At 40.5% G+C, this 15,413-nt stretch overlaps 1 protein-coding gene across 1 annotated transcript in view; it reads left to right on the forward strand.

Annotated features, from left to right (window-relative positions):
- The window catches only part of RBMS3 (RNA binding motif single stranded interacting protein 3), a 1,116,133-nt gene that overhangs the window by 202,938 nt on the left and 897,782 nt on the right, over nt 1-15,413 (forward strand). The window contains exon 2 of the mRNA XM_053714248.1: nt 2,568-2,731. Coding sequence (XP_053570223.1) covers nt 2,568-2,731 — 164 coding nt within the window. The remainder of the gene's footprint in view (nt 1-2,567; nt 2,732-15,413) is intronic.

Consider the following 15,413-nt stretch of genomic DNA (forward strand, 5'->3'; position numbering starts at 1 on the left):
TGGCGAGTTTTAGGCACCAAATGTACATATGGACCAAAGTCTGGTTAGATACTTCCAGGTAAGTAAACATTTCCGGGTAGCTAGGCTCCAGAGCCACCATTTTGGTTTGGGGCAAAACATTATATTATATATAGTATATAGTATATATAGTATAGTATGATCACACCATAGCAGACAAATTTGTGAATTCCACAGCTCCTCTCTGCTGTTGGTTTTACAGATTGCTTTTACTGTTGGTTTTACAGATTAGATAGAGGTTCAGGACAAGTGCTCATACCTCAAAATATTATTTTCTATTTTCCATATTCATCCGTTTTGTATATGAGCTCAGATTCATTAATATCATTCATTATTTTCTTTATTGTTCTTTTTTTTTGTTATACCCTTATTTTGTTATATGTTTGACATATGTTTTTCACCTTTGCTTTTTAAACATTTTACTCTAGATTGTGAATAACTCTGCCAGATTGCCACATAGTTCCAGCAATCTTGTTCCATATATTCCTTGGATTAAAACCATTTTTATATACAGCATATGTTTTTATATATTCTTTATTGTCTGTATTTTTCACCCTATTTCTACACTTCTTATTAATACACTACTATGCGTTATTAATAGAGTACAATGTGTTATTTCTATGCTCTTTAGTAATACAGTACTATGTGTTGTTTTTTTTGGCCATTATACACCCATATTGATAACCTCTTTGGGCCCAACTTTTCCACCAGCACACTTAAGCCCCCTTTGGGCGGCGCTCCTATGTCCACACAATTTATTTAAAACCTTACAGACAGACAGACCCCCCCCTTCTCCCTCCCCTGCATATGAAAAGACCAGTTACACAAACAGGAATATATAGACATCAGTATACATTTAAAACTTTGAGGCTTGGTTAGGAGTCTGAAAATCAGCACAATTTTATTTAAAAATAAGCAAAACTATGCATGTTTACAAAAATACCCCCAGATAGGCTATATAAATGGATCATAAATGGATCAACAGAAGAGATACCATATCTGGATGTAATCCTCAAAGGGTTAGTTTCTACGGGTAAAGTGGCCACTAGTCTCTATAGAAAACCCATCTCTTCTAATACTATCCTCCACGCTAAGTCTTCACATCCTAAACATACTGGCTTTGGCGTAGCCAAAGGCCAGTTTATCAGACTCAAACGCAACTGCACTTTTGAGTCAGACTTTTTAGATGAGGCAGACAAACTGAGGAACCAATTATTAGAGAGAGGATATTCTAGTAAGACAGTGAATAGGGCTTTCCTTGAAGTCAAGAGACTAGACAGGGACACACTCCTACAAGGTTCTAATAGTAAGGGTAAACTCAGATCCCAGGAAGACAGACCCTGTTTTGTTACAACTTACAGCCCGCAGTTTGAAGAAATATGTAACATTGTGAAAAGACATTTATCAATTGTGACAGGAGAAGACAGTCTTAAGGACTATGTGTCAAGGGGATGCAGTTTTATTCCTAAGAGGTACTACACTAGGTAATATATTATCTCCATCTATGAACACCTCAATAATATAGAGCAAGAAATGGATTGTTCAGATCTTGTGCGACACTTCATACAAGTGCATGACAAAAAGGTTACCACCTTCAATTAGTGTGTAATTGAACGCATACAAGTAAGTCCCAGGGGTGGAGATAAAACAGTGAAAATGTTTCACAGGGAAGCCTTTTGGATATTTCTACTGAGAACTAGAAGACCACAAGGCTTTAATAACAGTGGGGACATAATCAATTTTTGGAAAAGGATTTAACTCTTTGTGTCTTGTTTAAATTGGTTCAAGACACATACTCTCATATTTAATACCCATTTCAGTTGTAATATTATTGTTTCATTAGGATGTACAAATAAGCTTAGGATGTTCTAAATGAACAGATATTGGTTTTGAAGATATATATACACATATATTTTTCCAATTCCTCACACTAACTGAAGTATTTAGGGTTAAACATAATAGGAGTATAAGAGCAAAATATAAATTAGTTTATTTTCCTGTGAAACTTGTCCCTATTTAACCATAGAATATTCTGTTTCTCTACTATATCGCCCAAATAAGAGTGAATCATTCAGGTCTGTTTTTAGTAATTAGCCACAGTGTTTTTGCATTTTTTTTAATTACAGTGACTATCTATGGATTGAATGGTCACTGATTGGGCATCTACGATTAAGGCATACTAGCCGAAATGCGTCAGATGCTAAGCTGACAGCATTGCCTGTGCGCAGTTTTTACTACACAATATTGTAGCACCTATGAAGGAGGAATAAAGGATTACACACCTTAAATTGAGGCTCGCTGGTTTTTCTTTATGTTTTGGATATAAATGGATCATCTACAACATTTATACAAACAAATCTATTGTACAATGTCCTTTTAACACTGCAATCACAGACAATAAGAACAGAGACAGAGTACCATCAAATACTTCTGGGAACTTAAGACATAGGCTGTACTAGTATTTACTTTTTTTTTCATGGATGCTATGATATTTATCAATTGACCATTAAGATTAACACATTTTAACATAATTTCTTTATTTTTCTCAGCAGCCCTATGCATCAGCTACCCATCCCATGGCTCCCCCCAGCCCCAGCACTAACAGTAGTAACAACAGCAACAGTAGTGGGGAACAGTTGAGTAAAACAAATCTGTATATACGAGGACTTCCTCCTGGCACCACCGACCAGGACCTCATCAAGCTTTGTCAACCGTAAGTACCGCAACATAGTACGAAATGTGTTCTAACATGTCGTAACAACAAAATGCATTTTCTTTCTAAATTATTGCTTCTCATTCATATACTTGTTTATTGCTATAGCCTGATTATTCAATAGGTATGCAGAGGGTTCTGGTGAATTTCTGTTGGATATCCCAAGTAGATTACATTTTACATTTTAAGCATTACAGGTACAAAGCCCAAAATTTGGGATTCCAAAATCTGGAATTATTCCAAAAACAAGGCCTTTTCTTTAATTACCATTCCCCCCGCAAGTAAGTCACAATCTTCTTAAAATGCAAATTATAGACTATATTTATTTAAAACAATAAATATAACCTGTTTTATTACAGTACTGTATTATCATTCTGATGGCACTATGTATACAAAAATATTAAAAATTATATAAAATGACCCTAAGGATGCATGCTGTATTATAACATGTAAGTTTTGACATAAGATATTTTTGTTTATACTTGGTCCCATCCCATCTCCAAGCTGTCCAATTTTACAGATGCAAATATTACAAAATCCAAACTATTCTAAAAAAAAAACAAACTAATTCCGGTCCAGAGCAGTTTGGAAAAAGTGCTTTGCACATGTATTTTTTTTATGAAAACACAACTAAGCAATGTTATAACAAGTATTAAATAAAGTGATGCCTATATAGTTGACTTTGAGATACATTTTCTACCTCCGATACAAGAAGTAGAAGAAAACTTATTTTCAAATGCATCCTTTAGTCTCACTTTTGTGAAGATCTGTATTAATTATTTCTGTTTCTTCCATATATACAATTCTTACTATTCATTTTCAAAAACATCTTATTTTTTTAAATTATTTTTATTTACAAAAGTGTACCATTGTATATGTCCAGATATGGGCTAGATTACAAGTGGCAAGCTAAGGATAGTGTGGGACGCAATAAGCAATATTACTTGACCTGCTAATATTAGTGCTCAACTTGATGTATATAGAAGTGTGTCTCACAGCGCTTAACAAATATAAGCCCCTATTAGCTCCTTGGAATGAGGGTCCCTAGCTGACCCTAAAAGGCGAGTATGAATACGGCTAAGATACAAGGAGCACCTACAGGTTATAAGGCAAAGGGAAGTTGCTTACTTAAAAGTGTACATTTATTCAACAACAAAATAAAAAATGATGTCATGGATCCATGTAACATAAAAACCTAATAGGTAAATGCCTAATAGGTTAAGATTAAAATAAATAGTAAGTGCAATGCAAAAATGTATTCCCGATCCAATAAGTCTAATAAGTCCAAAATGATAATGTCTTCCTAATCCAATAAATAACGATGTGAAAACAATTTGTGTCTTTGAGGAATGGTTAGTGCCTCACAAAAGAAAATGGTGATAAAAAAAATCGACGTGTACAAAAAGATATATAAAACATTAAAAATGCAAAACTCCAAAATGGGTGTAAAAAAGGGTGAAAAATAAAAATTAAAAATAAAAATGAATAAAGAGTGATTGTCAGTGAGCTCCAAATGTGCTATTAATTTCAGTGGTGAGCTTGAGTTAAGTGTTCTAATAATGGATCCCTGAGTGTAAATTAAAAGCTGAAGAAAAATACAACATAGTGCAATACTGCTACAAATTCATATAAATAATCAGAATGAAGCTTACCATAAATGTCAATGCGTTTCGGCCCTCTGTTATGCCTTTATCAGAAATATAATATGGTGTACTATGGCAGCTTTAATTGTATTTAATTTAGTTAATTTATTTAATTGTAGTGTAGTGTTAGGTGATAGTGTAACTTAGGTTAGGTTTTATTTTACAGGCAAATTTGTATTTATTTTAGCTAGGTAGTTATTAAATAGTTAATAACTATTTAGTAACTATTCTACCTAGTTAAAATAAATACAAACTTGCCTGTAAAATAAAAATAAACCCTAAGCTAGAAACAATGTAACTATTAGTTATATTGTAGCTATCTTAGGGTTTATTTTATAGGTAAGTATTTATTTTTAAATAGGAATTATTTAGGTAATGAAAGCAATTTTTATTTAGATTTATTGTAATTATATTTAAGTTAGGGGGTGTTAGGGTTAGGGTTAATACATTTAGTATATTGGTGGCGACGTTGGGGGTGGCAGATTAGGGGTTAATAAATGTAGGTAGGTGGCGGTGATGTTAGGGACAGCAGATTAGGGGTTAATAATATTTAACAATGTTTGCAAGGCGGGAGTGCAGCGGTTTAGGGGTTAATATGTTTATTATTGTAGCAGCGATGTCCGGAGTGGCAGATTAGGGGTTAATAAGTATAATGTAGGTGTCGGCGATGTTGGGCAGCAGATTAGGGGTTAATAAGTGTAAGATTAGGGGTGTTTAGACTCGGTTCATGTTAGGGTGTTAGGTGTAAACATAAATTTTATTTCCCCATAGGAATCAATGGGGCTGCGTTACTGAGTTATATGCTGCTTTTTTGCATGTGTTAGACTTTTTCTCAGCCGGCTCTCCCCATTGATTCCTATGGGGAAAACGTGCACGAGCACGTACAGCCAGCTCACCGCTGACTTAAGCAGCACTGGTATTAGAGTGAAGTGTGGAGCAAAATTTTGCTCTACGCTCACTTTTTGTCTGTTAACTCCGGGTTTATAAAAACCCGTAATACCAGCACTGTAAGTGTGCGGTGACAATAAACTACACGTTAGCCTTGCACCCCTGTTACCGCAAAACTCGTAATGTCCCCGTTATTATCTTGGGATACTTCCTTAATATTTAGATAGTGTTTATCAAAATCGCTGTACAGTACTTCTGAAGAATAAATAATAATAATAAAGTATAGCAGTCATCATGTTGTGACTTGTCAATTATTTCTACATCACTTCCTGTTTTAATATAGTGTGTAGATGTCAAAAGATATTTAGTGATGATAATGGATTAATGGAGGGTCTATACATAAATCTAAAACTCCCCAATCGATTAGTGTAGAGAGTATTAAACTTATCCACCAATAAGTATAGTTGGTCAATGAGAGTATGATTGGAACTCATGTGTGGTAACGACAACATGGTGCTTCTGCACTCTATTAAAATTCAGAGAATTTTTCATTAGGTATACGAATTCAACAGTTTGTAGTTTTAATTTTGTGTTTAATTTTAATAGAGTGCAGAAGCACCATGTTGTTGTTACCACACATGAGTTCCAATCATACTCTCATTGACCAACTATACTTATTGGTGGATAAGTTTAATACTCTCTACACAAATCGATTGGGGAGTTTTAGATTTATGTATAGACCCTCCATAAATCCATTATCATCACTAAATATCTTTTGACATCACACTATATTAAAAACAGGAAGTGATGTAGAAATAATTGACAAGTCACAACATGATGACTGCTATACTTTATTGTTTATGTTAGAGATCACCATAACTCTTCAGAAGTACTGTACAGCCGATTTTGATAAAGAATATCTAAATATTAAAGGGACAGTACACTGTAAAATTGTTTTTCCATAAATGTATTTTAAATGACTTGTTATACCAACTGCAGGGTATAAAATATTTGAGAAATTGCATTTTCGGTTTATTTGTGTATCTGAAGTAGCTGGTTTTGTGCTTTGAAACTGTTACGGTTAACCTTAGTCTCGCTGAGAGATGGACCGCTTAGTAGCCTGGATTCCTATTGCTGAAGAGGGGAGAAGCTGCTTTCCATAGTATTCTATATGAGTCTCGCAAATGTAGAATAATCCCCCTTAGCTGTAGTACAGCTAGGATACCCTTCTGCCCACAAAAACGAGTCAACGCTGCGATTGAGGGACAACCAAGAACTGAGGACTGGGATGCCCAGCCTGCTTTTTATTTAGGTTACATGCACACAGGGCACTCCCATGGGGGGAAGCATAAAATCCCCCATCACACATTTAGACAACGCCCTTGTGACAGGCCACCACAGATAACAAGTACACACAAGAAAACAATTGAGTCCTTCTTATCACCTAGCAGTGAATGCTTATCACATAAACTTAATTACAGTACACAATATGCTAGGAAACCTGCCTCAGAAAATAGTTTTCTCAAAACTGAACAGAGTTAACCCTTTATGAAATGATACTTGTTACAGTTTTCTTGGAGCCCTTCTTAGGCGCTGGCTTGGCTGGTTCAGGCATTGCTGCTGGGAAATAAGTTCTTCACAACAAAATAACTAATGCTTCTGTAACAGTGCTCCCTTTCTGTGGAACACTCTGGCAGACACGGTCTGACCCCTTTTCGGGGCAGACTAAGGCTGTCCAGACCGCTGGTTATGCGGGGCTGAGGTCGGTTTGTCTGGACAACCCGTCAGCGTTGCCATTCTGTTTCCCAGGTCTGTAAGTAATGGTGAAATTGAAGGGTTGCAACGATAAACTCCAACGTAATAGCCTGCCGTTATCTCCAGAGACCCGGTTCAGCCACACCAACGGGTTATGGTCGGTGACCAGAGTGAACTCCTGCCCATATAAATAGGGAGTCAATTTCTTTAATGCCCACACCAAAGCCAAACACTCCTTTTCGACCGCTGCATAGCTGACTTCGCGGGGCAGGAGCTTCCGGCTGATGTAGGCAACTGGATGCTCCCCTCCATCTTCGCCTACTTGGCTGAGGACGGCTCCCAGCCCGAACATGGAAGCATCTGTATGGACGATAAAACGTTTGTCAAGGGCTGGAGCCGCCAAGACAGGAGCGTTAATTAGAGCATTTTTGAGAGCCTGGAAAGCCGTTTCACAGTGGGGAGACCACAGGACCTGTCGAGGTAAGTTCTTCTTGGTCAAGTCAGTCAGGGGTTTGGCAAGTGTGCTGTAGTCTGGTACGAACCGTCTATAGTACCCTGCCGTGCCCAGGAAGGCTAGGACCTGAGTCTTAGTGATGGGGGTGGGCCAATTGGCGACAGCTTCTATCTTGGCCGGCTCTGGTCGCTGCTTTCCACACCCCACCCGGTGACCCAGGTACTGTACCTCGGCCATCCCAAAGTGGCATTTTTCTGGCTTCAGAGTCAGGCCAGCAGCCCGGATCTGATCCAGAACCATTCCTACGTGAGCTAAGTGGTCCTCCCAGGACTCACTGTGGATCGCTATGTCGTCCAGGTAGGCGCAAGCAAAACTCTGGAAGCCATCCAGGAGCCTATCCACCAAGCGCTGGAATGTAGCTGGGGCATTCTTCATCCCAAACGGCATTACCCTAAACTGATATAAGCCAAATGGGGTGACGAATGCCGACTTGGGGATAGCCTCCGGGGCCAGGGGAATCTGCCAGTAACCTTTGCAGAGGTCAATAGTGGTCAGGTAATTTCCCCTGGCTATACGATCGAGTAGCTCGTCTACCCTGGGCATAGGGTAAGCGTCCGTCATGGTCTTTTCATTGAGCCTCCGATAGTCTATGCAGAACCGGGTGGTCCCATCTTTCTTGGGCACCAAGACAAAACCTCCCCAGGGACTATCGGAGGGCTCAATTACCCTGAGTTGGAGCATCTCATCGATCTCCTTCTTCATTCCTATCCTAACTGCTTCGGGGATTCGGTACGGAGCCTGGCGCAAGGGAGCTTGTCCCGGAGTATCTACCTGGTGGGTGGTTAAAGTAGTGTACCCTGGCTTCGGGGAGAAGGTGAGGTGTTTGGACTGTAGGAGTTGGTTGAGCTGCTCCCTTTCAGTGGGGCTAAGTCGATCTCCTATCTGAACCTGAGCCACTATACCTGTGGGGAGACTCTTTTCTAATAGGTCTGGAATGGGTAGACTGTCGGGGCCTTCCTGAGGGGAACAACATACGGCCGTCACGTTCTCTGGTCGCTCAAAATATTCCTTGAGCATGTTTACATGGAATGTCTTTCTAAGATTGTTGTCGTGGCAGCTAGCTATCACATAAGTGGTGTCTCCCCTTTTCTCTACGATCTGGCAGGGGCCCTGCCAGGACGCCGGCAATTTGTCTGTCTTCACCGGCTTAAGTACTATCACCTTTTGTCCTATGGTAAAGATTCTCTTTCGGGCCCCCCGATCGTACCATACTTTCTGTCTTCTCTGGGCCGACTGGAGATTAGCCTGCACGGATTTGGCTAATTGCTCCATTCGGTCCCTGAGTTCCAGCACGTATGGCACAATGGGGACACCGTCAGTCTCCATCTCTCCCTCCCAGTGCTCCCGGATCAGGTTTAGGGGTCCCCGTACCTTTCTTCCGTAGAGCAACTCGAAGGGAGAGAACCCTGTCGTTTCCTGGGGCACCTCCCGATAAGCAAAAAGGAGGTGCGGCAGGAAGCGTTCCCAGTCTCGGTATTCCTGAGTGAACGTCTTGAGCATTTGCTTGAGGGTCCCATTGAACCTCTCACACAGCCCGTTCGTCTGGGGGTGGTATGGGGAGCTCAGGAGGGACTTAATTTTGCAAACCTGCCAGAGTTGTTGGGTCAATTCAGCCGTAAATTGGGTGCCTCGGTCGGATAGGATTTCTTTTGGAAATCCTACCCGGGAGAACACCTGTACTAGTGCATTCGCTACCGTATCCGCTTGTATGTTGGATAGGGCAACAGCCTCTGGGTACCTGGTAGCGTAGTCCACTACGGTAAGAATGTAGCGCTTACCGGAGGGACTAGGGGTAGCCAGTGGTCCCACTAGGTCAATAGCAACCCGGCTGAAGGGTTCCTCTACAATGGGCATATTTACTAGATGGGCTTTAGGGTGATCGCCTCGCCTTCCTACTCGTTGACACACATCGCAGGTGTTACAGTAAGTTCTAACGTCAGCGTGTACCCCTGGCCAAAAGAATGTGTGAGTAATGCGGTGTAGGGTACGAGTTACGGCTAGGTGGCCTGTTAAGGGGATGTCGTGGCCTATCTTGAGGATTTCTTGACGGTATTTGTGGGGCACTACCAGCTGTCGCCTACGCTGTCCCCTTTTCTCTGTCCAGCGGTATAGTTTCCCTTTTTCCCATAAGAAGGTTTCGTTATCTGCCCCGCCCCCTCCGGTCTCTGCTCGTTCCCGGTACTTTTGTAAGGTCGGGTCAGTCTTAGACTCTGTCTCGAAAGCATCTGGGGTGTCCCAGGGTATGGGGCCTAACATGTCAGGCAAAGTCGGGGTAGGTCTTACCTGTGTCTCCCGCACTGGTGAGAGTTCTCGCTCCGTCCGGGCTTGGGCCCGTGTAGTCACTGGGTCCGCCTCGTTGTGGCATACTGGAGCATAGGCAGAAGTCATGGGGCCCAAATCGTTGCCCAGTAGTACTTCGGCAGGTAAATTATCCATTATGCCCACGTTCACAGCCCCCTTTCCCGCTCCCCAATCAAGATGCACTTTAGCTGTTGGAATTTTGTACACATCCCCCCCCGCCACTCTAACGGCCACAGTCTGTCCAGATCGATTGTGCTCCGGCACCAAATGACTCTGTACCAGCGTGATAGTAGCCCCTGTGTCTCTCAATCCCTCGGTAGATCTCCCTTCGAGCCATACCTTCTGCCGATGGTGCTGGCGGTTATCTGAGGCAGCATATACAGGGTCCGCCTCGTGAAGTGGCCCCAAATATTCCTCCATAGGGGCCCCTTGGTTAACACAGAGGGTCCGGGCCAGACTATATGCCCCAGAGGGGTAATTGTAATTCCTGGGTGTCTGGTGCGTATTAAGGGGGCAGCTAGCCATGAAATGCCCTGGTTGCTTGCATCGGCGGCAAGTCGGTCTGGGACGCTCAGAGCTGTTATTGGATGGTCCTGAGTGTCGGGCGGGCCCTGCGGGCACCGGGGCTCGGAATTCAGCACGAGGGGGTGTACGGTAAACCTCTCTGGGTTCGACCCGTGCTGGAGCTCGGTAGTTCGTGGGTTCGTGAAGACGGGAGTCATAATGTTCATCGGCCAATTTGGCTGCTTCTTCTAAGGTAGAAGGTCGCCTGTCTCGCAGCCATTCCTTCCCTTGCTGTTCCATGCCATTATAAAAAAGTTCTAAGAGAAACAATTGTAAAATTTCCTCACCAGTCACCGCTTTACTTCCGCTCATCCAGTGATTTGCCACTCTCCGCATTCGGTGCGCCCATTCCATATGGGTATCGTTAGGCTTCTTTTTCGTGCCCCGAAACTGTCTGCGATACGCGTCCGGAGTTACCGCGTACCGTCGCAACAGTGTCTCCTTAACTAGCTCATACTGTGTCACTTCCTCAGCACCCAGAGTACGAAAGGCTTCCAGGGCTCGCCCGGATAGTTTCCCAGACAATATCGTGGGCCACTCCCTGTTGGGAATCTGGTGCAGGGCACATTGCCTTTCGAAGTCCGCCAAATATTCATCAATCCCTGTCTCGCTCTCTAGGAAGGGTCGAAATGCTGCATAGGGTATCTTGGGCCTCCCAGCATTTTCGACAGGGATGATTACCTGCGGGGATTCAGCATTGCGGTGTGCGTTCGCTAGGTTGAGTTTGTGGGCTCGAGTCTCTCGTATATCCTTGTCCGCTTCCGCCATCAACTGCTGTACCAATTCCATGGAGGGGTTCGGCCCGTACAGTGAGAGCCTCTCCCGAACAATCCTGTTTTTTTCGTCACTAATCGTGGTCGGTGTTTCCGCCATTGTGAAGCTCTGATCCAGTTCGGTCAATTCTGCGATCAGCTCTCTCCTCGGCCGGTTGCTGGCGTACCCCCCTCTGCTTTCAAGTAAATCCTTTAGGGTTGTACGCTTCAATTTTTCGTAAGCGCTCTCCATCCATTCTGTACCTCTCCTAGGAAATCCAGGAAAAATCCCACCGCTGCCGCCAAATGTTACGGTTACCCTTAGTCTCGCTGAGAGATGGACTGCTTAGTAGCCTGGATTCCTATTGCTGAAGAGGGGAGAAGCTGCTTTCCATAGTATTCTATATGAGTCTCGCAAATGTAGAATAATCCCCCTTAGCTGTAGTACAGCTAGGATACCCTTCTGCCCACAAAAACTAGTCAACGCTGCGATTGAGGGACAACCAAGAACTGAGGACTGGGATGCCCAGCCTGCTTTTTATTTAGGTTACATGCACACAGGGCACTCCCAGGGGGGGAAGCATAAAATCCCCCATCACACATTTAGACAACGCCCTTGTGACAGGCCACCACAGATAACAAGTACACACAAGAAAACAATTGAGTCCTTCTTATCACCTAGCAGTGAATGCTTATCACATAAACTTAATTACAGTACACAATATGCTAGGAAACCTGCCTCAGAAAATAGTTTTCTCAAAACTGAACAGAGTTAACCCTTTATGAAATGATACTTGTTACAGTTTTCTTGGAGCCCTTCTTAGGCGCTGGCTTGGCTGGTTCAGGCATTGCTGCTGGGAAATAAGTTCTTCACAACAAAATAACTAATGCTTCTGTAACAGAAACCACAGCCTATTACAATGTGTTGAGCTTCAGGTAATATCAGATCTCATTATGTTATCACTTTTATGTACACAGACTTGCTTCCTTATCTTATATTTGTCTGGAGCACCAAAGCTCAATACATAGAGAGAACAATGGAAAATTATCATTTTATTACTTAACTATCATGCCCCCCACTGAGGGTGTAATCTCTTCTGCTGGCTGTGTTTACTTAGGCTTGTCAATAGCGTATACGCCAGTATCAAAACTTTCAGTATAGGTTGGGAAACCACAAGCTAAATCAGCTATTTCAAATGCTGAAATATGAGTAAAGGAGCTACTTGCAACCAATTTAATACACTCTAGCATGTAAAAAGGATAATTGGGAATAATTTAAAGGGGAGAAAGTTTTTGGGTGAACTGTCCCTTTAAGGAAGTATCCCAAGATAATAAGTTTACTGCTTTAAGGACGTTATAGACCATCAACCACGAAACCAGAAGAAAAACACACATTATAGACGATACCGGAAGTAACGTCTAGAGTCAAACGTCACTTCCGCTTTGCCGATATTACACACCACGGCGACATAAACAACATAAAGTAATAGTTATGCGGTACTATTCACAATAGTACATTTTTAATAGTATATCAAGGTCTGCTGAAAAGAATATAGAACATTAATGATAAAGTAAAGATATTATTAACGATCTGACTGCAAGTGTAAAAACGGAAGTAAACACATACAGGGTATCACTTCCGGCCATGTAAACAACATTGTATGATTGTGTCAAAACAAAGGCAAACTTGATTGGATACTCATATTTATAAATGAAGCTGCCATAGTACACCATATTACAGGCATAATATTTAAGCACTTTAAGGGAAAGTTTTGGATAAAACTGAATCTTCTCTCCAACGTTTTTCTTCCGCTTTTAATTTCGACTCAGCGGATCCATTATTAGGAGAACACTTAACTCAAGCTCACCACTGAAATTAATAGCACATTTGGAGCTCACAGACATTAATTTTTATTTTTCACCCATTTTTTGGAGTTTTGCATTTTTAATTTTTTATATATCTTTTTGTACACAACAATTTTTTATCACCATTTTCTTTTGTGAGGCACTAACCATTCGGGAATACATTTTTGCATTGTACTTACTATTTATTTTAATCTTAACCTATTAGGCCTTCACCTATTAGGTTTTTATGTTACATGGATCCATGACATAATTTTTTATTTTGTTGTTGAATAAATGTACACTTTTAAGTAAGCAACTGCCCTTTGCCTTATAACCTGTAGGCGCTCCTTGCATCTTAGCTGTATTCATGCTCAACTTGATGTATCAAGTCCATGGTAAGTCCCATTTACCAGAGAAGGGTTAGAGTGTCTGACATTGCTATAGTGTAACCTATAGTTTCAATGCATATTGCGACCACACTAAATAGCACTCATATTACAAGTTGAAATTTATAGGTTGCTCTTGAGTGTATATACACTTTTGAGCCCCTCCCAGTCAAATACATTTAAACATGCAATATCATTTTTATTTATGTTTAATATCTTTTAATGGGTTTCAAACAGAAATACTTGAAATTCATATGTTCTTCACTTAATTTTTTTAAAAATTATTTTAAAACATATATTCCTATATATACAGTATATATATATATATATATATATATATATATATATATATATATATATATATATAAAAATCTGTATTAACAATTCATATCAATATCTGTCTATCTATCTATCTATCTATCTATCTATCTATCTATCTATCTATCTATCTATCTATCTGTATAGTTATACATTTTACTAAAACATCATATATATATATATATATATATATATTAGGCAGTAAGCCTTACAGAAAAAAATAAGGTATCCAAAATAAAACATTTTAAACCTTAACTAATTCCCCTTTTTTTAGGGCCTTTTGTAGGGCATTGCCCTAAGTTAAACAGCTCTTTTACCTCTAAAAAATACTAAATCCCCCCTAACAGTAAAAACCCCTCACCCACCAAACCCCCCAAAATAAAAAAACTAACACTAAAAAACTAAACTACCCATTGCCCCTAAATGGGCATTTGTATAGGCATTGCCCTTAAAAGGGCAATCAGCTCTTTTTCAAGGCCAAAAAATCGCACCCAAAAAATTTAAATTAAAAATCCTAAACCTAAGCCCCAAATAGGTACTCACTGTTCCTGAAGCCTGGCAGAGAAGGTCTTCTTCCAGACAGATCCATCATCTTCTGTCTTCATCTGGAAGATAAGCTGTGTTCCTGAAGCCTGGATCCTCAGTGGCAGTTCTCGACGGCGGCAGTCCTTGGGGGTGGCGGCGGTCCTCAGCAGCATGGAGGCTCCACTTTACACGATGTCCGTTGTAGACTGAAGATTTACATAAATCAATTTAGGGTTCCTTGCATTCCTATTGGCTGGAATTTTGAAAACAGCCAATAGGATTAGAACTACTGAAATCTTATTGGCTGTTCAAATCAGCCAATAAGATTTCAGTAGCTCTCATCCTATTCAAAATTTCAGCCAATAGTAATGCAAGGTACCTCAAGAAGTATGGGGTACCTTGCATTCAATCTTCAGTGTGCGATGGATGATTGCATGAAGAGGAGCCTCCACGCATCCGAGGACCGCCGCCGTTGAGTACCGCCGCTGAGGATCCAGGCATCAGGAACACAGCTCTGCACCTTTGCTCCGCGCCGAAGATAATGGATCCGTCTTGTAGAAGACCTTCTCCGCCGAAGTTCAGGAACAGTGAGTACCTATTTGGGGCTTAGTTTTAGGCTATATATATATATATATATATATATATATATATATATATATATATATATATATATATATATATATTTAAGATTACGTTTTTTTTGGGGCTTGAAAAAGAGCTGATTGCTCTTTTAAGGACAGTAAAAGAGATGAATGCTGTTTTTAGGGGCAATGGGTAGTTTAGTTTTTTTAGTGTTAGTTTTTTTTTATTTTGGGGGGTTTGTTGGGTGGGGGGTTACTGTTAGAGGGGAACTTAGTATTTTTTAGAGGTAAAAGAGCTGTTTAACTTAGGGCAATGCCCTATAAAAGGCCATATTAAGGGCTATTGGTAGTTTAGATTAAGGGGTGTTTTTATTTTTGGGGGCTTTTGTATTTTCATAGGGATTAGGTATAATTTTTTATTTTTGATAATTTTGTTTATTTTTTTCTTTAATGTTAGACTTTTTTAATTTTTGTAATTGTTAGGTTTTTTTATTTTAATTGTAATTTAGTAGTACTTGGAGTTAATTTAGGGGGTGTTAGTAATTAAATTAGTTATTTGTGTTGTGGGGGGTTGGCTGTATAGGGGTTAATATATTAATTAGGGTTATTG

This window comes from Bombina bombina, chromosome 5, assembly GCF_027579735.1.
Source record: "Bombina bombina isolate aBomBom1 chromosome 5, aBomBom1.pri, whole genome shotgun sequence".
NCBI classification, from domain to species: Eukaryota; Metazoa; Chordata; class Amphibia; order Anura; family Bombinatoridae; genus Bombina; species Bombina bombina.